The sequence below is a fragment of the Panulirus ornatus genome, chromosome 59, assembly GCF_036320965.1.
Source record: "Panulirus ornatus isolate Po-2019 chromosome 59, ASM3632096v1, whole genome shotgun sequence".
NCBI lineage: Eukaryota > Metazoa > Arthropoda > Malacostraca > Decapoda > Palinuridae > Panulirus > Panulirus ornatus.
The window spans coordinates 16,637,925-16,665,181 of record NC_092282.1 but is presented as its reverse complement, the minus strand read 5'-3'; the positions used below and the strand labels follow the sequence as shown (position 1 = coordinate 16,665,181).

General features: G+C 40.8%; 1 protein-coding gene across 1 annotated transcript in view; it reads right to left on the bottom strand.

The window, feature by feature from the left end:
* LOC139767138 (uncharacterized) overlaps positions 1-27,257 on the bottom strand; it is a 142,446-nt gene that overhangs the window by 66,680 nt on the left and 48,509 nt on the right. Inside the window, exon 4 of the mRNA XM_071696162.1 lies at positions 20,538-21,052. Within this exon, the coding sequence (XP_071552263.1) occupies positions 20,538-21,052 (515 nt within the window). The remainder of the gene's footprint in view (positions 1-20,537; positions 21,053-27,257) is intronic.

The window sequence follows — 27,257 nt, the reverse complement described above, 5'->3', positions numbered from 1 at the left end:
TGGAAAGTTGTGTGGGGCTTGGATGTGGAAAGGGAGCTGTGGTTTCGGTGCATTATTACATGACAGCTAGAGACTGAGTGTGAACAAACGGGGCCTTTGGTGTCTTTTCCTAGCGCTACCTCGCACACATGTGGGGGGAGGGGGTTGTTATTCCATGTGTGGCGAGGTGGCGATGGGAACAAATAAAGGCAGACTATGAATTATGTACATGTGTATATATGTATATGTCTGTGTGTGTATATATATGTGTACATTGAGATGTATAGGTATGTATATTTGTGTGTGTGGACGTGTATGTATATACATGTGTATGTGGGCGGGTTGGGCCATTCTTTCATCTGTTTCCTTGCGCTACCTCGCTAACGCTGGAGACAGCGACCAAGCAAAATAAATAAAATGTACGTATATATATATATATATATAAATATATATATATATATATATATATATATATATATATATATATATAGGGAGGAAGAATACTTCCCACACATTCCTAAAGTGTCGCAGAGGATGACTAAAGGGGATGGGAGCGGGGGGCTAGAAACCTACCCTCCTTGTATTTTAACTTTCTAAACAGGGAAACAGAAGGAGTCACGCAGGGAGTGCTCATCCTCCTCGAAGGCTCAGATTGGGGTGTCTAAATGTGTGTGGATGTAACCAAGATGAGAGAAAAGGAGAGATAGGTAGTATGTTTCAGTAATGGAACCTGGATGTTTTGGCTCTGAGTGAAACGAAGCTCAAGGGAAAAGGGGAAGAGTGGTTTGGGAATGTCTTGGGACTAAAGTCAGGGGTTAGTGAGAGGACAAGAGCAAGGGAAGGAGTAGCACTACTCCTGAATCAGGAGTGGTGGGAGTATGTGACAGAGTGTAAGAAAGTAAACACTAGACTGATATGGGTAAAACTGAAAGTGGATGGAGAGAGATGGGTGATTATTGGGTGCATATGCAACTGGGCATGAGAGGAAAGATCATGAGAGGCAAGTGTTTTGGGAGCAGATGAGTGTGTGTTAGTAGTTTTGATGCACGAAACTGGGTTATAGTGATGGGTGATTTGAATGCAAAGGTGAGTAATGTGGCATTTGAGGGAATAATTGCTGTACATGGGGTGTTCAGTGTTGTAAATGGTTGTGGTGAAGAGCTTGTAGATTTATGGGCTGAAAAAGGACTAGTGATTGGGAATATCTGGTTTAAGAAGAGTGATTGGGAATATCTGGTTTAAGAAGAGAGATATATATAAGTATACGTATGTAAGCAAGAGAGATGGCCAAAGAGAGTTATTCGATTATGTATTAATTGATAGGCGCACGAGAGAGACTTTTTGATGTTAATGTGCTGAGAGGTACAACTGGAGGGATGTCTGATCATTATCTTGTGGAGGCAAAGGTGAAGATTTGTAGAGGTTTTCAGAAAAGAAGAGAGAATGTTGGGGTGAAAAGAGTGGTGAGAGTAAGTGAGCTTGGGAAGGAGACTTGTGTGAGGAAGTACCAGGAGAAACTGAGTACAGAACAGAAAAAGGTGAGAACAAAGGATGTATGGGGAGTTGGGGAGGAATGGGATGTATTAAGGGAAGCAGTGATGGCCTGGGCAAAAATGCTTGTGGCATGAGAAGCATGAGAGGTGGGCAGATTAGAAAGGGTAGTGAGTGGTGGGATGAAGAAGTAAGATTATTAGTGAAAGAGAAGAGAGAGGCATTTGGACAATTTTTGCAGGGAAATAATGCAAATGACTGGGAGATGTATAAAAGAAACAGCCAGGAGGTCAAGAGAAAGGTGCAAGAGGCGAAAAAGAGGGCAAATGAGAGTTGGGGTGAGAGAGTATCATTAAATTCTAGAGAGAATAAAAAGATGTTTTGGAAGGAGGTATATAAAGTGCATAAGACAAAGAAACAAATGGGAATATTAGTGTAAGGGGGCTAATGGGGAGGTGATAACAAGTAGTGGTGATGTGAGAAGGAAATGTAGTCAGTATTTTGAAGGTTTGTTGAATGTGTTTGATGATAGAGTGGCAGATATAGGGTGTTTTGGTCGAGGCGGTGAGCAACGTGAGAGGGTTAGGGAGAATTATTTGGTAAACAGAGAAGAGGTAGTAAAAGCTTTACGGAAAATGAAAGCCGGCAAGGCAGCGGGTTTGGATGGTACTGCAGTGGAATTTATCAAAAAAGGGGGTGACTGTATTGTTGACTGGTTGGTAAGGTTATTTAATGTATGTATGCCTCATGGTGAGGTGCCTGAGGACTGGCGGAATGCTTGCATAGTGCCATTGTACAAAGGCAAAGGCGATGAGAGTGAGTGTTCAAATTACAGAGGTATAAGTTTGTTGAGTATTCCTAGGAAATTATATGGGAGGGTATTGATTGAGAGGGTGAAGGCAAGTACAGAGCATAAGATTGGGGAAGAGCAGTGTGGTTTCAGAAGTGGTAGAGGATGTGTGGATCAGGTGTTTGCTTTGAAGAATGTATGTGAGAAATACTTAGAAAAGCAAATGGATTTGTACGTAGCATTTATGGATCTAGAGAAGGCATATGATAAAGTTGATAGAGATGCTCTGTGGAAGGTATAAAGAATATATGGTGTGGGAGGTAAGTTGTTAGAAGCAGTTAAAAGCTTTTATTGAGGATGTAAGGTATGTGTACATGTAGGAAATGAGGAAAGTGATTGGTTTAGTGAATGTTGGTTTGCAGCAGGGGTGCATAATGTCTGTATGGTTGTTTAATTTGTTTATGGATGGGGTTGTTAAGGAGGTGAATGCAAGAGTTTTGGAAAGAGGGGCAAGTATGCAGTCTCTTGTGGATGAGAGAGCGTGGGAAGTGAGTCAGTTGTTGTTCGCTGATGATACAGGGCTGATGGCTGATTCGGGTGAGAAACTACAGAAACTGGTGACTGTGGGAAGTGAGTCAGTTGTTGTTCGCTGATGATACAGGGCTGATGGCTGATTCGGGTGAGAAACTACAGAAACTGGTGACTGAGTTTGGTAAAATGTGTGAAAGGAGAAAGCTGAGAGTAAATGTGACTAAGAGCAAGGTTATTAGGTACAGTAGGGTTGAGGGACTGAATAAGAGCAAGGTTATATATATATTCATATATATATATATGTATATATATATGTATATATATATAAGAGCAAGGTAATTAGGTACAGTAGGGTTGAGCGTCAAGTCAATTGGGAGGTAAGTTTGAATGGAGAAATACTGGAGGAAGTAAAGTGTTTTAGATATCTGGGAGTGGATCTGGCAGCGGATGGAACCATGGAAGCAGAAGTGGATCATAGGGTGGGGGAGGGGGCGAAAATCCTGGGAGCCTTGAAGAATGTGTGGAAGTCAAGAACATTATCTCGGAAAGCAAAAATGGGTATGTTTGAAGGAATAGTGGTTCCAACAATGTTGTATGGTTGCGAGGCGTGGGCTATGGATAGAGTTGTGTACAGGAGGATGGATGTGCTGGAAATGAGATGTTTGAGGACAATGTGTGGTGTGAGGTGGTTTGATCGAGTAAGTAACGTAAGGGTAAGAGAGATGTGTGGAAATAAAAAGAGCGTGTTTGAGAGAGCAGAAGAGGGTGTTTTGAAATGGTTTGGGCACATGGAGAGAATGAGTGAGGAAAGATTGACCAAGAGGATATATGTGTCGAAGGTGGAGGGAACGAGGAGAAGTGGGAGACCAAATTGGAGGTGGAAAGATGGAGTGAAAAAGATTTTGTGTGATTGGGGCCTGAACATGCAGGAGGGTGAAAGGAGGGCAAGGAATAGAGTGAATTGGATCGATGTGGTATAATGGGGTTGACGTGCTGTCAGTGGATTGAATCAGGGCACGTGAAGCGTCTGGGGTAAACCATGGAAAGCTGTGTAGGCATGTATATTTGCGTGTGTGGACGTATGTATATACATGTGTATGGGGGTGGGTTGGGCCATTTCTTTCGTCTGTTTCCTAGCGCTACCTCACAAACGCGGGAGACAGCGACTAAGCAAAAAAAAAAAAAGAAAAAAAAATATTTTTTTTTTCTATTTTGCTTTGTCGCTGTCTCCCGCGTTTGCGAGGTAGCGCAAAGAAACGGGGGAAAGAAATGGCCTAACCCACCCCCATACATATGTATATACATACACGTCCACACACACAAATATACATACCTATACATCTCAATGTACACATATATATACACACACAGACATATACATATATACACATGTACATAATTCATACTGTCTGCCCATATCTATTCCCATCGCCACCTCGCCACACATGGAATAACATTCCCCTCCCCCCTCATGTGTGCGAGGTAGCGCTAGGAAAAGACAACAAAGGCCCCATTCATTCACACTCAGTCTCTAGCTGTCATGTAATAATGCCCGAAACCACAGCTCCCTTTCCACATCCAGGCCCCACAGAACTTTCCATGGTTTACCCCAGACGTTTCACATGCCCTGATTCAATGTATTGACAGCATGTCGACCCCAGTATACCACATAGTTCCTATTCACTCTATTCCTTGCCCGCCTTTCACCCTTCTGCATGTTCAGGTCCCGATCACTCAAAATCTTTTTCACTCAATCTTTCCACCTCCAATTTGGTCTCCCACTTCTCCTCGTTCCCTCCACCTCTGACACATATATCCTCTTGGTCAATCTTTCCTCACTCATTCTCTCCATGTGCCCAAACCATTTCAAAACACCCTCTTCTGCTCTCTCAACCATGCTCTTTTTATTTCCACACATCTCTCTTACCCTTACATTACTTACTCGATCAAACCACCTCACACCACATATTGTCCTCAAACATCTCATTTCCAGCACATCCAACCTCCTGCGCACAACTCTATCCATAGCCCACGCCTCGCAACCATACAACATTGTTGGAACCACTATTCCTTCAAACATACCCATTTTTGCTTTCCGAGATAATGTTCTCGACTTCCAAACATTCTTCAAGGCTCCCAGGACTTTCGCCCCCTCCCCCACCCTATGATTCACTTCCTCTTCCATGGTTCCATCCGCTGCCAGATCCACTCCCAGATATCTAAAACACTTTACTTCCTCCAGTTTTTCTCCATTCAAACTTACCTCTCAATTGACTTGACCCTCAACCCTACTGTACCTAATGACCTTGCTCTTATTCACATTTACTCTTAACTTTCTTCTTTCACACACTTTCCCAAACTCAGTCACCAGCTTCTGCAGTTTCTCACATGAATCAGCCACCAGCACTGTATCATCAGCGAACAACAACTGACTCACTTCCCAAGCTCTCTCATCCCCAACAGAGTGCATATTTGCCCCTCTTTCCAAAACTCTTGCATTCACCTCCCTAACAACCCCATCCATAAACAAATTAAACAACCATGGAGACATCACACACCCCTGCTGCAAACCTACATTCACTGAGAACCAATCACTTTCCTCTCTTCCTACACGTACACATGCCTTACATCCTCGATAAAAACTTTTCACTGCTTCTAACAACTTGCCTCCCACACCTTATACTCTTAGTACTTTCCACAGAGCACCTCTATCAACTCTATTATATGCCTTCTCCAGATCCATAAATGCTACATACAAATCCATTTCCTTTTCTAAGTATTTCTCACATACATTCTTCAAAGCAAACACCTGATCCAAACATCCTCTACCACTTCTGAAACCACTCTGCTCTTCCCCAATCTGATGCTCTGTACATGCCTTCACCCTCTCAATCAATACCCTCCCATATAATTTACCAGTAATACTCAACAAACTTATACCTCTGTAATTTGAGCACTCACTCTTATCCCCTTTGCCTTTTTACAATGGCACTATGGAAGCATTCCACCAATCCTCAGGCACCTCACCATGAATCATACATACATTAAATAACCTTACCAACCAGTCAACAATACAGTCACCCCCTTTTTTAATAAATTCCACTGCAATACCATCCAAACTTGTATATCTCTCTTTTTAAACCAGGTATTCCCAATCACCAGTCTTTTTTCAGCACACAAATCCACAAGCTCTTCACCATTTCCTTTTACAACACTGAGCACTCCAAGTACACCAATATACCCTCAACTGTCCCGTTACTCTCCTTCACATTTAAATTACCCATCACTATAACGCAGTCTCGTGCATCATAGTGGCTGACACATTCACTCAGCTGCTCCCAAAACACTTGCATCTCATGATCTTTCTTCTCAGGACCAGATGCATATGCACCACTAATCACCCATCTCTCTCCATCAGTTTTACCCACTTCAATCTAGAATTTACTTTCTTACACTCTATCACATATATTTATTCATTCATTATATTTGATTGCTGTTTACCACCCGACATACATCAATCTGAAACTACACTACTGAAACATAAACAAATACTGCTTCTCATCTATGATCTAGACATTAGCCATCCGTACAACATTAGAAACACTGACTTAATATACCTAAAAACCCTTGAAGTGTTTGTACATTCGTTTGTTACTATTTCAGAGCCAAACTGTAGCATGTAGGGGCCCAAAACTTTGGGTATTGGTACTTCAAAGTCTTCAGAATCTGGGGAAGGTTTTCAACCATCACATACCGGCCTTCAAGTGTTTGTGCATTTGTTTGTTAATTGTCATGGCCAAACCATAATACCTGAGAGCCCCAAATATTGGATGCAGGTACTTCAAATTGGCCTTCATGTATCTTGAGTGTTTGTTACACTTCAACAGGAACCATCAAATCATCAATTAATAATATTAGTAGCAAATCTTGCATCGTTGATTGATGATTACAGCACCTAAGGGGTTGAATACTTGGTGTTACCAGTAACCCATTCCAATTATGAGCTACATTAGACACTCTTGAGGAGGTACAGCAATGCTTGTAATGAACTGGTATGCCATAATTTTAAGTGGATAATTTCTGAGGCACACCATCCTGATATGAACTATCGCTTGAAATTTATTAAAAAGCAGATGGAAAGCTGTGCCATTTAGAATGTGTTACATAAAGAAGGGAGTTACACTTTCCTTATTATGAGGTCCTTCATTTAACCTTTACTTAGAGTCTGTGCATTCAGGTGTGCACATTACCAGACTCTACCTGTATGTGATCATGCCACAAAAGAAAAGTCACCTTCAGTTAAGCTTTAAGACACTCAGGGAATGAAGGATAGTTTTTCCAAACCCAACATGCCTGATCCCTTGCCTGAATGGCTTCAGAAAAGGAAAAGTTGAACCATGGATTGGATGAAGAGGTCATCTTGGAAGAAGAAGGGATAAATGCTTCCATTCTGCAAGAATAATCTCTGCTATGCATTTGGCGGAAACAGAAGCACCACCACATAAGAGACTAATCTAACCAAGGATAGTCAGAAAAGAAGTTATGTAGGTTATTCTAGTCAGCTTTATTGAAGTGCCATTATCTATGCCTAGAAGAAGCTGCTGGAGGGGTAGGTGCCATTAGAATTGATACATCATTGAGAGTGTGATCAGTTGAACCAACTGGGAGCGAGATTGTGTATTTACTGTGGAACGGACTAGAGATGAAAAATAAATCAAGAATATTAGGAGAGTGGTTACAGCAATCAGGAATATGGGTAGGGTAGATGATTTGCTTTAAAATCTATATAAATGAGGATGGAGAGTGTGAGGGCTTCAAACCCGCCACCATCTGTATGGGAGGAATCCAACAAATCCCTAAGCTGAATGTTAAAATCCTGAGGTAGAGGACCTCAGCTTGTGGGTGAGAAGTAACACTCTCACAGCTGGAGTTTAGATACTCAAAGAAGGTGATTAAAGGGGGCAGGAGAGGGGGACTGGTAACCATCCCCTCCTTGTATCTAAATTTCTAAAAGGGGAAGCAGAAGAAGGAGTCAAGCGTGGGGTACTCATCCTCCTCAAAGGCCCAGATTGGGGTGTCTGAATGGGTGTGGATGTAACCCAGATGAGAAGAAAGGAGAGATAGGTAGTATGTTTGAGGAAAGAAACCTGGATCTTCTGGCTCTGAGTGAAACAAAGCTCAAGGGTAAAGGGAAACTGTGGTTTGGGGAAGTCTTGGAAGTAAACTAAGGGGTTAGTGAGAGGACAAGAGTTAAGAAAGGAGTAGCCCTACTCCTGAAGCAGGAGTTGTAGGAGTATGTAACAGATTGTAAGAAAGTAAATTCTAGATTGATGTGGGTAAAACTGAAAGTGGATGGAGAGAGATGGGTGATTACTGGTGCTTATGCATCTGGTCATGAGAAGAAAGATCATGAGAGGATAGTGTTTTGGGAGCAGTTGAGTGAATGTGTCAGCCACTTTGATGCACGAGACCAGGTTTCAGTGATAGGTGATTTGAATGCGAAGGTGAATAATGTGGCAGTTGAGGGTATATTGGTGTACATGGGGTACTCAGTGCTGTAAATGGAAATGGTGAGGAGCTTGTGGATTTGTGTTCTGAAAAAGGACTGGTGACTGGGAATACCTGGTTTAAAAAGAGATATACATAGGTATACATATGTGAGCAGGAAAAATGGTTAAAGGGCATTACTGGATTACGTGTAAAAGAAAGACTTTTGGATGTTAATGTGCTAAGAGGGGTAGCTGGAGGGATGTCTGATCATTATCTTGTGGAGGTGAAGGTGAAGATTTATGGAGATTTTCAAAAAAGATAAAATGTTGGGGAGAAGAGAGTCATGAGAATAAGTGTGCTTGGAAAGGTGATTTGTGTAAGGAAATACCAGGAGAGACTGAGTGTAGAATGGCAAAAGATGAGAGCAAATGACCTGAAGGGAATGGGTGAGGGGTGAGATGCATTTAATGAAGCAGTGACTGGCTTGTGCAAAAGATGCATGTGGCATGAGAAAGGTGGGAGGTGGGCAGATTAGAAAGAGTAATGAGAGGTGGGATGAAGAAGTAAAGTTGTTAGTGACACAGAAGAGAGGCATTTGGAAGATACTTGCAAGGAATGAGTGCAAATAATTGGGAGATGTATAAAAGAAAGCGGCAGGAGGTCAAGAGAATGGTGAAAGGGTTGAAAAAGAAAGCAAATGAGAATGGGGGGAAAGAGTATCTTTAAACATTAGGGAAAATAAAAAGATGTTTTGAAAGGAGGTACATAAGACAAGAGAACAAATGGGAACATCGGTGAAGGGGGCAAGTGGGGAAGTAATAACAGGTAGTGATGAAGTGAGAAGATGGAGTCTTTTGCAGGTTTGTTGAATGTGTTTGATGACAGAGTGGCAGATAAAGGATGCTTTGGCTGGGGTGGTGAGCGAAGTGAGAGGATTAGGGAAAATGGTTTGTTTAAGAGAGAAGAGGTAGTTGAAACACTGCGGAAGATGAAGTTAGGCAAGGTACTGCAGTGGAATTTATCAAAAAATGGGGTGTATGTGTTGTTGACTGGTTGGTAAGGATATTCAATGTATGTATTGATAATGATGAAGTGCCTGAGGATTGGCGGAATGCATGCATACTGCCACCATACAAAGGCAAAGGGGATAAAGGCTAGTCTTCAAACTACAGAGACAAAAGTTTGTTGAATATTCCTGAGAAATTATACGAGAGGGTGATGGCATGTACAGAGCATAAGGTTGGGAAAGAGCAGTGTGGTTTCAGAACTGGTAGAGGATGTGTGGATCAGGTGTTTGCTTTAAAGAATGTGTGTGAGAAATATTTAAAAAACAGATGGATTTGTATGTGGCATTTATAGATCTGGAGAAGGAATATGACAGAGTTGACAGAGATGTTGATAGAGTTGACAGAGATGATTTGCAGAAGGCCTTAGAGATGATTTACGGAAGGTCTCAAGAGTATATGGTGTGGGAGGTAGGTTGCTAGAAGCACTGAAAATTTTTACCAAGGATGTTAGGCATGTATGCAAGTAGAAAGAGAGGACAGTAACTGGTTCCCAGTGAATGTTGGTCTGCGGCAAGGGTGTGTGATGTCCCCATGGTTGTCTAATATGTTTATGGAGGTAAATGCAGGAGTTTTGGAGAGAGGGGTAAGTATACATGCTGTTGTGGATGAGAGGGCCTGGGACGTGAGTCAGTTGTTGTTCGCCAATGATACAGCTCTAGTTGCTGATTTATGTGAGAAACTGCAGAAGTTTATGACTGAGTTTGGAAAAGTGTTTGAGAGGAGAAACTTGAGAGTAAATAAGAATAAGAGCAAGGTTATTAGGTTCAGTAGGCTTGAGGGACAAGTTAATTGAGATGGAAGTTTGAATGGAGAAAAATTGGAGGATGTGAAGTGTTTTAGATATCTGGGAGTGGACGTAGCAGCGAATGGAGCTGTGGAAGTGAATCACAGGGTGGGGGAGGGGGCAAGGGTTCTGGGAGCCATGAAGAACGTGTGGAAGGAGAGAACGTTATCTCAGAGAGCACAAAGGGGTATGTTTGAAGGAATAGTAGTTCCAACAATCTTATATGGTTGCGAAGCATGGGCTATAGACAGGGTTGTACAGAGGAGGGTGGATGTGTTAGAAATGAAATGTCTGAGGACAATATGTGGTAAGAGGTTGTTTGATCAAGTAAGTAATGAAAGGGTAAGAGAGATATGTGGAAATAAAAAGAGTGTGGTTGAGACAGCAGAAGGGGGTGTGTTGATATGGTTTGGTCTTATGGAGAGAATGAGTGAGGAAATATTGACAAAGAGGTTATATGTATCAGAGGTGGAGGGAACAGGAAGTGGAAGACCAAATTGTTGGCAGAAGGATGGAGTGAAAAAGATTTTGAGTGATCAGGGCCTAAACATAAAGGATGGTGAGAGGCATGCAAGGAATAGAGTGAACTGTAACCATGTGGTATACTAGAGTCAACCTGCTGTCAATGGACTGAACCAGGGCATGTGAAATGTCTGGGGTAAACCATGGAAAGGTCTGTGGGGCCTGGATGTGGATGGGGAGCTATGGTTTTGGTGCATTACACATGACAGCTAGAGACTGAGTGTGAACAAATGTGGCCTTTTTTGTCTGTTTTCCTGGAGCTACCTTGCTCAAGCAGGGGGTAACAATACTGTTTCCTGAGGGGCGGGGTAGCACCAGGAATGGTTGAAGGCAAGCAAGTGTGAATATGTACATGTGTATATATGTATATGTCTGTGTGCATCTATGTATATGCAAGTATATGTGTATATGTATATATATGTGCATGTATGGGCATTCATGTATATATATGTGTATATGAGTGGATGGGCCATTCTTCGTCTGTTTCCTGGCTCTATCTCACTGACACGGGAAACAGCAATCAAGTATAACAAAATCATATTAAGGAGAGCAATAGGCAAAACAAATGAAAGGTGTGGAAGTCGGGAGACAGACCTTAAGCCACATAACATCAAAATTTGGAGATTCAAGTTACTTGAGGTATGCAACAGGTGTACTGATGTTGAAATAATCACAAACTCCACCTTTAAACCAAAATATTGTGAGTGGAGGTTATAGTCAAATATGAAATAGGGACTAGTGAAAACATCATAAGAAACTGTGTCTCAAACAGAAGTAAGACATCAGGAGAGGTACTAGACAGATGGGGTTCAACTGAGGATAGGTTACTAGAGTCCATAGAAGTTGGTATGGTGAACAGAAAAAGAGGAATGTCTAACAGAGAGGGAAAGGTTGTGGGAGGGGCCGGTGCTACTACTCCCACAGCCCTCCCCCTCATTGGCAGTAGAGTCAGGCAGAAACCTGGAGATTCTTAACACCCTATGATGCCAGGGACTAGGGGCCATAGATTTGACAGTCATGGTGATACTTATAAGTGTTTGAGAGGACAGGAACTGGCAAAAGTACTTATAAGAAAAAAAAGGTTATAATAATGAGCAAGGCCTGAGTAGGTGTATGGTGCTTGTAAGAAGATGGTAGTACTAACCCGGTAGTCCCACTCTAATGAGAAAGTAAGTAAGACCACAGCTATTCAACCTGTTTATAGATAGGGTGGTAAGAGAGGTACATATGAAGGTTTCTGGAAAATGGGGCAGGGCTGCATTCAGTTCGGGGTGGGGGTGTCTGGGAAGTAAGTCAGTTACCATTTGAAGGTGACACAGCTCTGGTGGTAGACTTGTAAGAAACTACAGAAGTTGGTTTCTCAGTTTGGGATAATATGTGAAAGGAGGATGTTGAGAGTTAATGTAAACAAAAGTAAGATAAAGAGGCTTAGCAAGGAAGTGAGGCAGTTTAGTTGGAGTGTGAGTTTGACAGGAATGAACATGGAGGAAATGGGGTATTTTAGATATCTGGGGGTGCATATGGTAGCAGATGCAAGTATAGGAGCTGATGTAAATCATAAGGTGAGTGAGGGGCCAAAGATCTTAGGTACAATGAGAAAAGTATGGAATGAGACATCACTGTCTGTGAGGACAGTCCTAACCATGTTATGTGGATGCAAGGCTTGGGCCTTTAAAGAAAAATTATGAAAGAGGATATATGTGTAGGAAATGAAATGCTTTAGTGGTAGACTTGCAAGAAACTACAGAAGTTGGTTTCTCAGTTTGGGATAGTTTGTGAAAGGAGGATGTTGACAGTTAATGTAAATAAAAGTAAGATAAAGAGGCTTAGCAAGGAAGTGAGGCAGTTTAGTTGGAGTGTGAGTTTGACAGGAATGAACATGGAGGAAATGGGGTATTTTAGATATCTGGGGGTGCATATGGTAGCAGATGCAAGTATAGGAGCTGATGTAAATCATAAGGTGAGTGAGGGGCCAAAGATCTTAGGTACAATGAGAAAAGTATGGAATGAGACATCACTGTCTGTGAGGACAGTCCTAACCATGTTATGTGGATGCAAGGCTTGGGCCTTTAAAGAAAAATTATGAAAGAGGATATATGTGTAGGAAATGAAATGCTTTAGTGGTAGACTTGCAAGAAACTACAGAAGTTGGTTTCTCAGTTTGGGATAGTTTGTGAAAGGAGGATGTTGACAGTTAATGTAAATAAAAGCAAGATAAAGAGGCTTAGCAAGGAAGTGAGGCAGTTTAGTTGGAGTGTGAGTTTGAATGGAATGAACATGAGGAAATGGGGAGTTTTAAACATCTGGGAGTACATATGGTAGCAGATGCAAGTACAGGAGCTGAGGTGAATCATAAGGTGAGTGAGGGGCCAAAGACCTTAGGTGCAATAAGAAAAGTATGGAAAGAGTGGTCACTGTCTGTGAGGAAAAAGATGGCTATGTTTGACAGTCCTGACCGTGTTATTTGGATGCAAGGCTTAGGCCATTAAAGAAAAATTATGAAAGAGGATATATGTTTTGGAAATGAAATGCTGAAGGACAATACCTGGTGGGAGAAGGTTTGATTGAGTAAGAAATGACAGAGCAGGAGAGAGATGTGGTCATGAGATCATTACTGGGAGAGCAGAAGAGGATGTGTCAAAATGGTTTGAACATACAGTGAGGACGAGCGGAGAGAGACTGAGTAAGGGGGCATATATGTCAGAAGTGAAGGGAACAAGGAGGGGAGGAAACTGAGGACAAGATGACAGGATGGGGCAAAAGATAATCTGTATGATTGCAGCCTGAGTATAAAGAAAAATGTGAGGTGCACATGGGATAAAGTTAATAGGAATAAGGCAGTATACAGGGGGTGACATGCAGTCAAGAGCCTACACAGGGGTATATTAAGCATCAAAGGAAACCATGAAGAGATATGTTGGGCTTGGTTGTGAATAGGGGGCTCTACTTTCTGTGCATTATACTTGAGAGCTAGAGAATGGATGTGAAGAAATGAGACTGTTCTTCACTTTTTCTGACACTGTCTCACTGACAAGAGAAACAGGACAAACATAAAAAAAAAAAAGCATGACAAAGTAGTCCAGTGCTGATTGGTAGGTTACACTTGTTGAAGGCATGGGACTGTATTGGCAGGCCTATCTTCATTATGACCTACACATTAGTCATTAAAAGAATGGAGAAAATTTACACACAAATACTAATTAACCACTACATGCACACATACCATACATAAAACATATATATTTGAAATTCAGTTTCTATGTGGTTTTACTGAAGCTTCAATGTTCATTTACTTGAAGATTCATGATTTTCTATAGATTAAGAGTCAAATAAGTTAATAAATCATTACTGAAAAATAAATAAAGCTCCAAAACACCACCATAACACTGCTGTAGTAACATCTATTATGTGTAAACTTCTTTACACAAAACACCTGTGACCTAGCCATCTTAGGAACACAATGTCATCACTGCATCTAAAATAAGACTTTCATGGTTGCTCAGCTAGAAAGGGAAGGAATCAGTCCTGACTAAAAAGAATGAAAATGAACAGATGGAATGGGTAATTACCACAAGAAACCCAAAGCTCTGCAGCTATAGCCATAATGTGGTCTTGCAATGCCCTTTTCGCTCATGTCTTAGGAATTACTTTTCCTCTTAATATCTTTCCTTGCTTGATTTACATCTTTCCTCAACTCAACTACTTCTGTAAACTTAGGTCTGGACAGGATTTTCTAGGGGGGATAAAACAATATAATCTAATCTAACAACTCTGAAACCCCATTTCTTCCTATACCTCTCTCTCTTACTCCTTAAAACTTTCCCATAAACTTTGATGGTTCTGCATATCCACTACTCAATAAAAAGGAAGATCAACGGTATCACAATACTACCTGTATCTTATAAATCCCATATTACAAAAATAGCTAAGTCTGACTTTTAGAAACTTGGGATACTATTCAAATGCCAAAGATTCTTCTCTTCTAAACAGTCATTTTAATAATAATACTAACTATGGAATACTGCTCTCACATCTGGGAAGGCTCTTAACTTATGATTATATGATTGTTGAGTACAAAGCAGTCTGAATTATCAGTTCTCACACACAATCTGACCTCAAAACCTGAGCCATTTTTCTTACCACTCTTCTAATATACATCTTCAGTTCTGCAAAAAAAAAAAGTTGCCCATGTGTCTCAGCCACCAACTAGAACCCATATCATTCAGCAAGCCATTACATCACAATTACTGTGTGGTAGTTGGCACTGTCTCTTTCAATTCCTGCATGACTAAGCTTTGGAACTCTTTACCTAAGGATCTTCAAAGCTACAACATGCCCCTTTTCAAAAGGTAGGTTCTCCACCTACTTAAAAGATCTTAAAGATTTGTCTTCTTTTCTCCCTAATTTTCTCTTTTGCTAGATCTTTCTTCTTATCTCAATCAGGCCCAGCTTCAATTAAGACCCATGATTATGACTGGAAGCTTCAACATATATGAGGAGATATATGCCTCATTCCTTGGGAATACAGAAGAAAGAATACTTCCTATGTATTCCCCGAGTGTCATAGAAGGCGACTAAAGGGGGTGAAAGCATGTTGCTGGAAACCCTCCCCTCCTTGTATTTCAATTTCTAATGGGTGAACCAGAAGAAAGAGTCAAGCGGGGAGTCCTCCTTCTCCTCAAAGCATCAGACTGGGGTGTCTGAATGTCTGTGGATGTAACCAAGATGAGAAGAAAGGAGAGATATGTAGTATGTTTGAGGAAAGAGACCTGGATCTTCAGACTCTGAGTGAAACAAAGCTCAAGGGTAAAAGGGAAGAATGGTTTGGAAACGTCTTGTGAGTAAAGTCAGGGGTTAGTGAGATGACAAGAGCTAAGGAAGGAGTAGCAATACTCCTGTAGCAGGGGATGTGAAAGTGTGTGATAGAATGTCAGAAAGTAAATTCTAGATTGATGTGAGTGAAACAGAAAGTGGATGAGAGAGATGGGTGATCATTGGTGCTTATGCACCTGGTCATGAGAAGAAATCATGAGAGGTAAGTGTTTTGGGAGCACCTGAGAGAGTGTCAGCTGCTTTGGTGCACGAGACTGGGTATCAGTAATGGTTGATTTAAATGTGAAGGTGAGTAATGTGACAGTTGAGGATATAATTGGTGTACATGGGGCATTCAATGCTGCGAATGGAAATAGTGAAGAGCTTGTGGATTTGTGTGCTATGAAAAGACTGTTGATTGGAAATACCTGGTTTAAAAAGATATACATATGTATACGTATGTGAGTAGGAGAGATGGTCAAAGGGCATTATTGGATTGTGTAAATTGATAAGTGTGTAAAAGAGAGACTTTTGGATGTTAATGTGCTGAGAGGGGCAGCTGGAGGGATATCTGATCATTATCTCGTAGAGGCGAAGGTGAAGATTTGTAGAGGTTTTCAAAAAAGTAGAGAGAATGTTGGGGAGGAGAAGTGGTGAGAGGAAGCGAGCTTGGAAAGGAAACATGTGAGAAGGAGTACCAGGAGATATTGAGTGTAGAATATCAAAAGGTGAGAGCAAATGACCTGAGGGTAAAGGGTAAGAAATGTGATATATTTAGGGAAGCAGCGATGGCATGCACAAAAGATGCATGTAGCATGAGAAAGGTAGGAGGTGGGCGGATTAGAAAGGGTAGTGAGTGGTGGGATGAAGAAGTAAAGTCATTAGTGAAAGAGAAAAGAGGGGTGTTTGGTCAATACTTACAAGGAAGGATTGCAATTAACTGGGAGATGTATAACAGAAAGTGGCAGGAGGTCAAAAGGAAGGTGTAAGGGTTGAAAAAGGGGTCAAGTAAGAGATGAAGTGTATGAAAGGAGAAAGTTGAGGGACAAGTTAATTGGCAAGTAAGTCAGAATGGAGAAAAATTGGAGGAAGTGAAGTGTTTTAGATATTTGGGAGTGGCCTTAGCAGTGAATGGAACCATGGAAGCTGCAGTGAGTCAAAGAGTGGGGGAGGGGGTAAAGGTTCTGGGAGAAATGAAGAATGTAAGGAAAGAGAAAATATTATCTCAGAGAGCAAAAATGGGTATGTTTGAAGGAACAGTAGTTCCAAAAATATCATATGGTTGCGAGGCATAGGCTATAGATAGGGTTGTGCAGAGGAGGGTGGATTTGTTGGAAATTAAATGTTTGAGGACAATATGTGGTGTGATGTGATTTGATCAAGTAAATGAAAGGGTAAGAGAGATGTGTGGAAATATAAAGAGTGAGGTTGAGAGAGCAGGAGAGGGTGTGTTGAAATGGCTTGGACATATGGAGAGAATAAGTGAGGAAAGGTTGACAAAGAGGATATAGGTGTCAAAGGTGGAGGGAACAAGAAGCGGGAGACCAAACTGGAGGTAGAAGGATGGAAAGGAAAAGATTTTGAGTGATCAGAGCCTGAACATACATAAGGGTGAGAGGTGTGCAAGGAATAGAGTGAATTGGAACAATGTGGTATACCGGGGCTGATGTGCTGTCAATGGACTGAGCCAAGGCATGTGAAACATCTGGGGGAAACCATGTAAAGGTCTGTGGGGCCTGGATGTGAATAGGGAGCTGTGGTTTCAGTGCATTACACATGACAGCTAAAGACTGAATGTGAATAAATGTGGCCTTTTTTGTGTTTTCCTGGCATTACCTCGCTGAAGCGGGGGGTTAAGCAAGTATGAAAATGTAGTGTACATGTGTATATATTCCTATGAGTCTATGGGGAAAATGAAACACGATGTTCCTAAGTGCACTTTCGTGTAATAATCACATCATCAAAGTGTGTAGCATAAACTTATCATAGGGACAAGAGGGTGAATTGTTTATGATACGCTCGTTGTCTATCTTGGACAATTGCATGTTTACCAAACGGCGTCCTAGCTACGTCTCTTCGTTGCATATCAACTGACTGTTATATTTCTCTCTTGTGTTTCCCCTGATGATGTGATTATTATGTAGGGGGAGTGGGGGAGCAATGGGATGTATTTAGGGAAGCAGTGATGGCTTGTGCAAAAGATGCTTGTGGCATAAGGAGCGTGGGAGGTGGGCAGATTAGAAAGGATAGTGAGTGGTGGGATGAAGAAGTAAGATTATTAGTGAAAGAGCAAAAAGGCATTTGGAAGATTTTTGCAGGGAAATAATACAAATGACCAGGAGATGTATAAAAGAAAGAGGCAGGAGGTCAAGAGAAAGGTGCAAGAGGCGAAAAAGAGGGCAAATGAGAGTTGGGGTGAGAGAGTATCATTAAATTTTAGGGAGAATAAAAAGATGTTTTGGAAGGAGGTAAATAAAGTGCATAAGACAAGGGAACAAATGGGAACATCAGTGAAGGGGCTAATGGGGAGGTGATAACAAGTAGTGGTGATGTGAGAAGGAGATGGAGTGAGTATTTTGAAGGTTTGTTGCATGTGTTTGATGACAGAGTGGCAGATGTAGGGTGTTTTGGTCGAGGTGGTGTGCAAAGTGAGAGGGTTAGGGAGAATGATTTGGTAAGCAGAGAAGAGGTAGTAAAAGTTTTGCGGAAGATGAAAGCTGGCAAGGCAGTGGGTTTGGATGGTATTGCAGTGGAATTTATTAAAAAAGGAGGTTACTGTATTGTTTACTGGTTGGTAAGATTATTTAATGTATGTATGACTCATGGTGAGGTGCCTGAAGATTGGCGCAATGCTTGCATAGTGCCATTGTACAAAGGCAAAGGGGATAAAAGTGAGTGCTCAAATTACAGAGGTATAAGTTTGTTGAGTATTCCTGGGAAATTATATGGGAGGGTATTAATTGAGAGGGTGAAGGCAAATACAGAGCATCAGATTGGGGAAGAGCAGTGTGGTTTCAGAAGTGGTAGAGGATGTGTGGATTAGGTGTTTGCTTTGAAGAATGTATGTGAGAAATACTTAGAAAAGCAAATGGATTTGTATGTAGCATTTATGGATCTGGAGAAGGCATATGATGAGTTGATAGAGATGCTCTGTGGAAGGTATTAAGAATATATGGTGTGGGAGGCAAGTTGTTAGAAGCAGTGAAAAGTTTTTATCGAGGATGTAAGGCATGTGTGCGTGTAGGAAGAGAGGAAAGTGATTGGTTCTCAGTGAATGTTGGTTTGCAGCAGGGGTGCGTGATGTCTCCATGGTTGTTTAATTTGTTTATGGATGGGGTTGTTAGGGAGGTGAATGCAAGAGTTTTGGAAAGATGGGCAAGTATGCAGTCTGTTGTGAATGAGAGAGCTTGGGAAGTGAGTCAGTTGTTGTTCACTGATGATACAGTGCTGGTGGCTGATTCATGTGAGAAACTGCAGAAGCTGGTGACTGAGTTTGGTAAAGTGTGTGAAAGAAGAAAGCTGAGAGTAAACATGAATAAGAGGAAGGTTATTAGGTACAGTAGGGTTGAGGGACAAGTCAATTGGGAGGTAAGTTTGAATGGAGAAAAAATGGAGGAAGTGAAGTGTTTTAGATATCTGGGAGTGGATTTGTCAGTGGATGGAACCATGGAAACGGAAGTGAGTCATAGGGTGGGAGAGGGGCCGAAAGTTCTGGGAGCATTGAAGAATGTGTGGAAGTTGAGAATGTTATCTTGGAAAGCAAAAATGGGTATGTTTGAAGGAATAGTGGTTCCAACAATGTTACATGGTTACGAGGCGTGAGCTATAGATAAAGTTGTGCGGAGGAGGGTGGATGTACTGGAAATGAGATGTTTGAGGACAATATGTGGTGTGAGGTGGTTTGATCGAGTAAGTAATGAAAGGGTAAGAGAGATGTGTGGTAATAAAAAGAGTGTGGTTTAGAGAGAAGAAGAGGGTGTTTTGAAATGGTATGGTCACACAGAGAGAATGAGTGAGGAAATATTGACAAAGAGGATATATGTGTCAGAGGTGGAGGGAATGAGAAGTGGGAGACCAAATCGAAGGTGGAAAGATGGAGTGAAAAAGATTTTGAGTGATCGGGGCCTGAACATGCAGGAGAATGAAAGGCGTGCAAGGAACAGAGTGAATTGGAACGATGTGAATGTGAAGCGTCTGGAGTAAACCATGGAAAGTTCTGTGGGGCCTGGATGTGGAAAGGGAGCTGTGGTTTCGGTGCATTATACATGACAGCTAGAGACTGAGTGTGAACGAATGTGGCCTCTGTTGTCTTTTCTTAGAGCTACCTTGCGCACATGCGGGGGGAGGGGGTTGTTATTTCATGTGTGGCGAGGTGGCAACTAGAATGAATAAGGGCAGACAGTATGAATTATGTACATGTGTATATATGTATATGTCTGCGTGTGTATATATGTTGAGATGTACAGGTATGTGTATGTGCTGTGTGTGGACGTGTATATATATACATGTGTATGTGGGTGGGTTGGGCCACTCTTTTGTCTGTTTCCTCACGCTACCTCGCTAACGCAGGAGACAGAGACAAAGCACAATGAATAAAATAAAATATGTATGTATATGTGTATATGTTGATATGTATATGTATGGGCATTTATGAATACATGTGTATATGAGTGGATGGGTCATTCTTAATCTGTTTCCTGGCCACCACCTCGCTGACACAGAAAACTGCGATCAAGTATAATGAATAAGTAAATAAAAAATGCCTCTTTCATTATGAACCACTCACATTCTAATTCTTATCATTATCTTTATTGTCATACAACTCTAGGACCCCTTTCAATGAATGGACTTCTACAGCTTCAAGGCTGCATGACTTCCAGTATCAAGGAAATGATAAACTCCTTTGGATCAAGAAGTTCCTCGACAACACTGTACTCCCCTTTTTCAAGAGATGGTTTATATACCCTTAATGAAGGTAACTTTTCAATTATGGTGTAACCACAATCAGATAGAGTCCAGTAACACTATTTTTATAATCTATGAAATAAACATATCATGGAAAACTACTTACATAATCTCTTAAAAATTTCTCATCACAAATGTGAAAAAATTTCAATTGAACTCCAGGATGGTGTGGTATCAATAGCAGTGAAACAGCATCTGCCTGACGAAGAGATGTGCTATCCCGTTCTACTTCAATGCTATAGCCCACAGTAGATCTCTTTTCATTTGTATTCCCACTAGTGTCTGTGGCCTCTGACGATGAGCAGCAGGTGCTATTCTGAGATCTAGTAGAAACTCCTTTACTTTGCGATGACAATGTATTCTGTGATGCCTCTTTTTGATTCTGGCCTCCACTTTCTTCAACAGTGTTAGGTCTCCAACAACACCCAGTAGGTCTACGTCCCTCTTTATCTCTGCCACAGAGAAAAGATAAAACTTCTTGATTCATACTGTTGGCTGATTCAAGCCAGTGTCCCTGGTAGTTGTTTTCAACAGTTCCAATCACACCTGTGGCAGAAACTAGTCCAAATTCACAAGAAGATGGTAGTGACCCATTAATATACTGAATAAGTGTCAACTTTCCTGCAAAAGAAATAAAAACAAAATTAACATTACCTATTAAAACTTCCAATGACTTTATGCAAAAAAATAATATATCAATATTTTGCATATCTACATATACCCAACATGCTTAAGCATATGAACTAACAAAAATATATCCATATACCTTATAAATCGCGTCCAGCAAACAACTTGCAACACATAAAAAAGGTTGCATGATTACTTAGCTACGACAGAAGAAGCAATAACCATATGTATGGAGTCAAAGAAGCCAAAGAAGCAATAACCATATGTATGGAGTTAAAGAAGCCTTTCAAAATATGGAAAAAATGATGGTGCCCCAACAGATACAATAACTCTCACAGACAAGATGAAAAGACACCTAAAGTAAGAGTTCCCTCTTTCTGGACTCACACTGATTCATACTGCTTGGCTACAGTCACAATAAAACCTCCTATCTGAGAAGTCTGACATCCTCTAATCCAACATGATCTTACTTGTGATGTTGTCCATTTCCTGGGAGTACTATTATAAGAGAAAATGCAGGTAGTAGGTGGTAGGCAGCCACCAATCAGGGAGGTATATCACCAGTAATACCCATCTAGGTATCAGGAGGATTAGTGATGGCTGCATAATGAGCCAGCACTTCAATGGCTGTCAAGGTTCACTCGTCTAACCCAGGTAGCAGTCTCTTCTTCCCACCTCATCCACATATGGACTACTGGCACTCTGTCCTCAAACATACAATCTCTCCTTGTCACACACAGCACTTGACAACACTTAACTCATCCAACTCATTTCTTTAACACTAGATTTTCCTGTGGTGAGCACTATGTGCTAGCCCTGCCTTCTAGCAAAATGGTAAAGCAAGAGACTGAAGCAGTAGCTAGGAACATTTGATAAGAGTGTTAGGTAGAAGTAGTTGGAACGAACATTTAGGTAAGAGTATAAAGTAAAAGAAGTAGGTAGGAACATTGGGCAGAAGTGGCTGGTAGGAACATTAGGAAGGAGCTTCAGGAAACACTGCCCTAGAATTGACCTCTGCCAGCTTGTTAAGGGTGAGGTACTAAGAGGCTTAAAAAAGGCACAGGAGTTCATCCATTATGGAGACTCTTTTGCCAAGGCTACCCCCTTGAGGGAGTTCCGAAGAGAATGGGCATCAGAGATACAGATGGATGGGTTGATGGACAGATATGTAGATAGAATGAATATAGTATGGTATTATCAAGCTCTGCCTGCTTGAGGTTAAACAGTGAAAGCAAAAGTCACCTTTGGCAAGGCTGTATCATTGTCAGTTGCTGAAACAAAATACTGGGAGGTCCCAACTTATAAACAATTTACAATCCTTGACCCTGCATTCAGGATGAATTGTTAGTATGTCAGAATATATAAAGAAATGATGATAATTTGCATACAATAAGAGTAAATATATGTACTTGTCAATAATAATGTAATAATTACTGTATTTTGAGTTAAATATAGTTAATCAAGCATTATATGAAACAGCAGTTAATGAAAAAACAAATGCATATTTCAGTAGCTCTGTGGTTCATATGTATGAGTTTCAGATAGTATTTTTTGGAGCTTCTTCATAAGTATAGATGCTCATAGGTCACATGTCCATAAGTCAGAAATTCTCAGTGTATACATAAAAAGGATCCATCCCATCCCTGCTTTTGAGTTTAGTACAGCCTTGCAGCTGCAAGAACCCCTGGAAAAGGGGTCCTAAAGTAATGCCAATAACCTTTTTGAAAGGGAGCCCACCCTCACTACTACCACCAACAACTATCCATCAGTATAACCATCATCACTAACAAGCAGCATTCAAAACTAACAAAATCAAAGTTAATTATGGTCCCCTTGAGGGTGTAGATGATGTGTTTAACAGGTCTATCCATAACAAAAGAATAGGGAATAGCTCCCTCATATAAAAGACCAAGGAGATGAGGTTTTGTTTCTTTTTAATGTGTTTGTTTCATCACTAAACAACACTGTTAATTCACAACCACAACTCCTCCTAAACACTACTTCCAACCTTACTACCATCATCATCACTAAACACAACCTCCATCCACAAACGTCACCATCAAACACCACCAACCATTACTACCATCACCATCATGAAACTATCGCTGACAAAAACCACCGTCAGCATTCAAAAGCAACAAGATACAAATCCAGTTAAAAGAAGGAAGGAGAAATATTCAGTAAGTTTACAGACAAAGAAAAGGTAATAGCCAGTGTCATATTTGATAGGTCTCTGGTATAAAGCAACTGAGAATGCAACATTTCTTTCTTTCTAATGAGTTTGTTTTCCCACTGCAGCATATGGTACTCTTATTTCATGCAGAAATACAATGTTGGTGATAAATAAAATAAATGTATCTGGATATATTATGTATAAGTACTGCATAATATATACAATAATTCTACATGCAGAATCCCCAAATAAAATCAGCATTTCTTGGACTACCAAGAACCATCTTACACAACATCTTTAGTGGCTAGTGAGAAAAACAAAGCCAGATTTCAGTATGCCTAACTGAAATCTGTTTTACTGCAATTTCCGGAGCACTAGGGGTACATAAATTAGCAGCATTTACTATAATCAAATTATAAAGTCATAAATAACCAGACACCAGTTTCGGTTAAAGATTACATAATACCTTTCATTTTGTGCTTAAGGCAACATACAATTCATAGTTGAATGCATCCCCCAGATTCATCAAACTGCAAGCTGCTTCCTATTTTCTCATAGCATCTGAGGTTGGGTTTTTTATATTTGTTTTATTACATTTTCTTTTACATTTGTCCACAATCTTTATCAAAAAATTGATGTGAGTGATTGATATTTGCTATATTTAAGGGGGAAAAAGTATGTATGAGCAATTTTCAAAGTGAAGATAATTTTGACATGGTTTCAGTGTGATGGTCCAACTTTGGGAAACACCTTAGCAGGAGGTTCCAGTTTTTTTGACAAAATATGTCCAAAACACACCATTCAGCTTAGACATCAGTTTACAGTTGAGTCAATCAAGTACAAGGATATTTTCATTTTGAGAGCTTTTCTGGGTGTCAGTCAATATGGTAAACTTAGAACATCATTGCTACAAAGCCCCATCAAGATCTTGAACATATAAAGCATTTCAGATTTTCCATATAATCAAGTACAATTAAAATCTAAACAATAATTGAGACTAACATACACGATGAAAAAAGTTCTACTGGGATTATTAGCATTATGGATTTCTACATCATCCATGAATGCAAAGGACTTTTACAGGTAAATTGTTGTCAATAGAAGTGGGTTGGGTCGTGCTTCTATAATGTCAACTTCTCCTGCATCTCAATCGTGCTCCAACAATATGAGATCTTCATTAGTCATATCTTCTACATGTCAATTCAACAGCTGAACCACATCTTTATCTAAGATGTCCTCAAACCCAGAATGGTGTGCTAGTACCACAATGTCTCAGTGAACTTTCTCTAATGGTTCTGCTGGTAGAAAGCCTGTAATGTCATTGGTATACTCAAGGCACATGTTTCTCCAAACATCCATCACAGTAGAAATTTTCACTTCATCCCACAACTCAGTTATGTTATCTACTGCATCAATAATAATTTCCAAAAATTTTGAGCAATTGGCTTATTCTCTCCATCAGCTGCTTTAATAAACTGCTTACAATTACAATACCTCTTGAAATTTGGAACATCATCTTGAGGCATTGGCTGTATCAAGGCTTTGAGGCATTTGCTGTATTAAGGCTGTTGTATTCTTGGGGATGTACTCTACTCTCAAATTATTGAAAAGATCATTTAAGTTCACTGGTTGGCTTTGTGCATTGCCTAAGAGGAGTAATACTTTGTTGGAAATGTTGCACACTACTTTTCCACAGTCAGACAGAAGTTAATAAACTAGTCTTGAAAACATTCATAGTTATCCAAACCTTCCAATTTGAGTGCAATATCTCTGTTAAGTTAGGCTTCGCAATACCCTTTAGAGCTCTGAAATTTCAAAACTGTACACTAGCAAGGCATAAAGGCTTTAACTTAAAATCATCAACAACACTGCCTCCCAGAAGTAGCATCAGATGATCTCTCAGTGCCTTGAAAAATGATGCTGAAATCTCTTTCTTTTTAAAAATAATGTTTTGTCCAGCATGCATTTCCAATAATGACCTGTTGCATCAACACTGTACACTTCTTCTGGCATGGTACCTCCTTCAACAATCTTCTTCAATTCACTCTAACAATTCCAAAAAGCTTTAACATCAGCAATGACAGCATCACATGCAGTAGATTGAAAAGAATGCTGCATTGAAGAGAGAAAAAAAAGGGAACATTGTGGCACCCTGGAGTCAACATGCTGTGAATGGACTGAACTAGGGCACAGGAAGCATTGAAGGTAAGCCATGAAGAGGTCTATGGAGCCTGGACACATATATATCTTTTATACAAATTCGCTGTTTCCCAAGTTAGTGAGGTAAGGTTAAGAACAAAGGACTGAGCTTAAGAAGAAAAATCCTCATTTGGCCCACTTGTTTGTTCCTTCTTTTGGAAAAGTAAAAACTGGAGGGAAGGATTTCCAGCCCCGTTGCTCCCTCCCCTTCTATTCGCCTTTTACGATACATGGGGAATACGTGGGAAGTATTCTTTCCCTCTATCCCCAAAAGTACACACACACAGACACACAGACACACACACACACACACACATATATATATAGGAACAGGAAGGAACAGAGAAGGGGGCTGGATGAGGATGTTTCCTCAGAGGCCCAGTCCTCTGTTCTTAACGCTACCTCGCTGACGCGGGAAATGGCGAATAGTATGAAAGAAAGAAAAAGATATATATATATATATATATATATATATATATGGCTGATTCATGTGAGAAACTGTAGAAGCTGGTGAATGAGTTTGGTAAAGTGAGTGAAAGAAGAAACTTAAGAGTAAATGTGAATAAGAGCAAGGTTATTAGCTACAGTAGGGTTGAGGATCAAGTCAATTGTGAAGTAAGTTTGAATGGAGAAAAACTGGAGGAAGTAAAGTGTTTTAGATATCTGGGAGTGGATCTGGCAGCGGATGGAACCATGGAAGCGGAAGTGAATCATAGGGTGGGGGAGGAGGTGAAAATCCTGAGAGCCTTGAAGAATGTGTGGAAGTCGAGGACATTATCTCGGAAAGCAAAAATGGGTATGTTTGAAGGAATAGTGGTTCCAACAATTTTGTATGGTTGCGAGGCGTGGGCTATGGATAGAGTTGTGCGCAGGAGGGTGGATGTGCTGGAAATGAGATGTTTGAGGACAATGTGTGGTGTGAGGTGGTTTGATCGAGTAAGTAATGTAAGGGTAAGAGAGATGTGTGGAAATAAAAAGAGCGTGGTTGAGAGAGCAGAAGAGGGTGTTTTGAAATGGTTTGGGCACATGGAGAGAATGAGTGAGGAAAGATTGACGAAGAGGATATATGTGTCGGAGGTGGAGGGAATGAGGAGAAGTGGGAGACCAAATTAGAGGTGGAAAAATGGAGTGAAAAAGATTTTCAGTGATCGAGGCCTGAACATGCAGGAGGGTGAAAGGCGGGCAAGGAATAGAGTGAATTGGATCGATGTGGTATACCGGGGTTGACGTCCTGTCAGTGGATTGAATCAGGGCATGTGAAGCGTCTGGGGTAAACCATGGAAAGCTGTGTGGGGCCTGGATGTGGAAAGGGAGCTGTGGTTTCGGGCATTATTGCATGACAGCTAGAGACTGAGTGTGAACGAATGAGGCCTTTGTTGTCGTTTCCTAGCGCTACCCCACACACATGAGGGGGGAGGGGGATGGTATTCCATGTGTGGCGAGGTGGCGATGGGAATGAATAAGGGCAGACAGTGTGAATTGTGTGCATGGGTATATATGTATGTGTCTGTGTGCGTATATATATGTGTACATTGAGATGTATAGGTATGTATATTTGCGTGTTTGGACGTGGGTGTATATACATGTGTATGGGGGTGGGTTGGGCCATTTCTTTCGTCTGTTTCCTTGCGCTACCTCGCAAACGTGGGAGACAGCGACAAAGCAAAATAAATAGAATAAATAAATAAATATATATATATATATATTTTTTAATTTTCCAAAAGAAGGAACAGAGAATTGGGCCAGGTGAGGGTATTCCCTCAAAGGCCCAGTCCTCTGTTCTTAACGCTACCTCGCTAATGCAGGAAATGGCGAATAGTTTGAAAG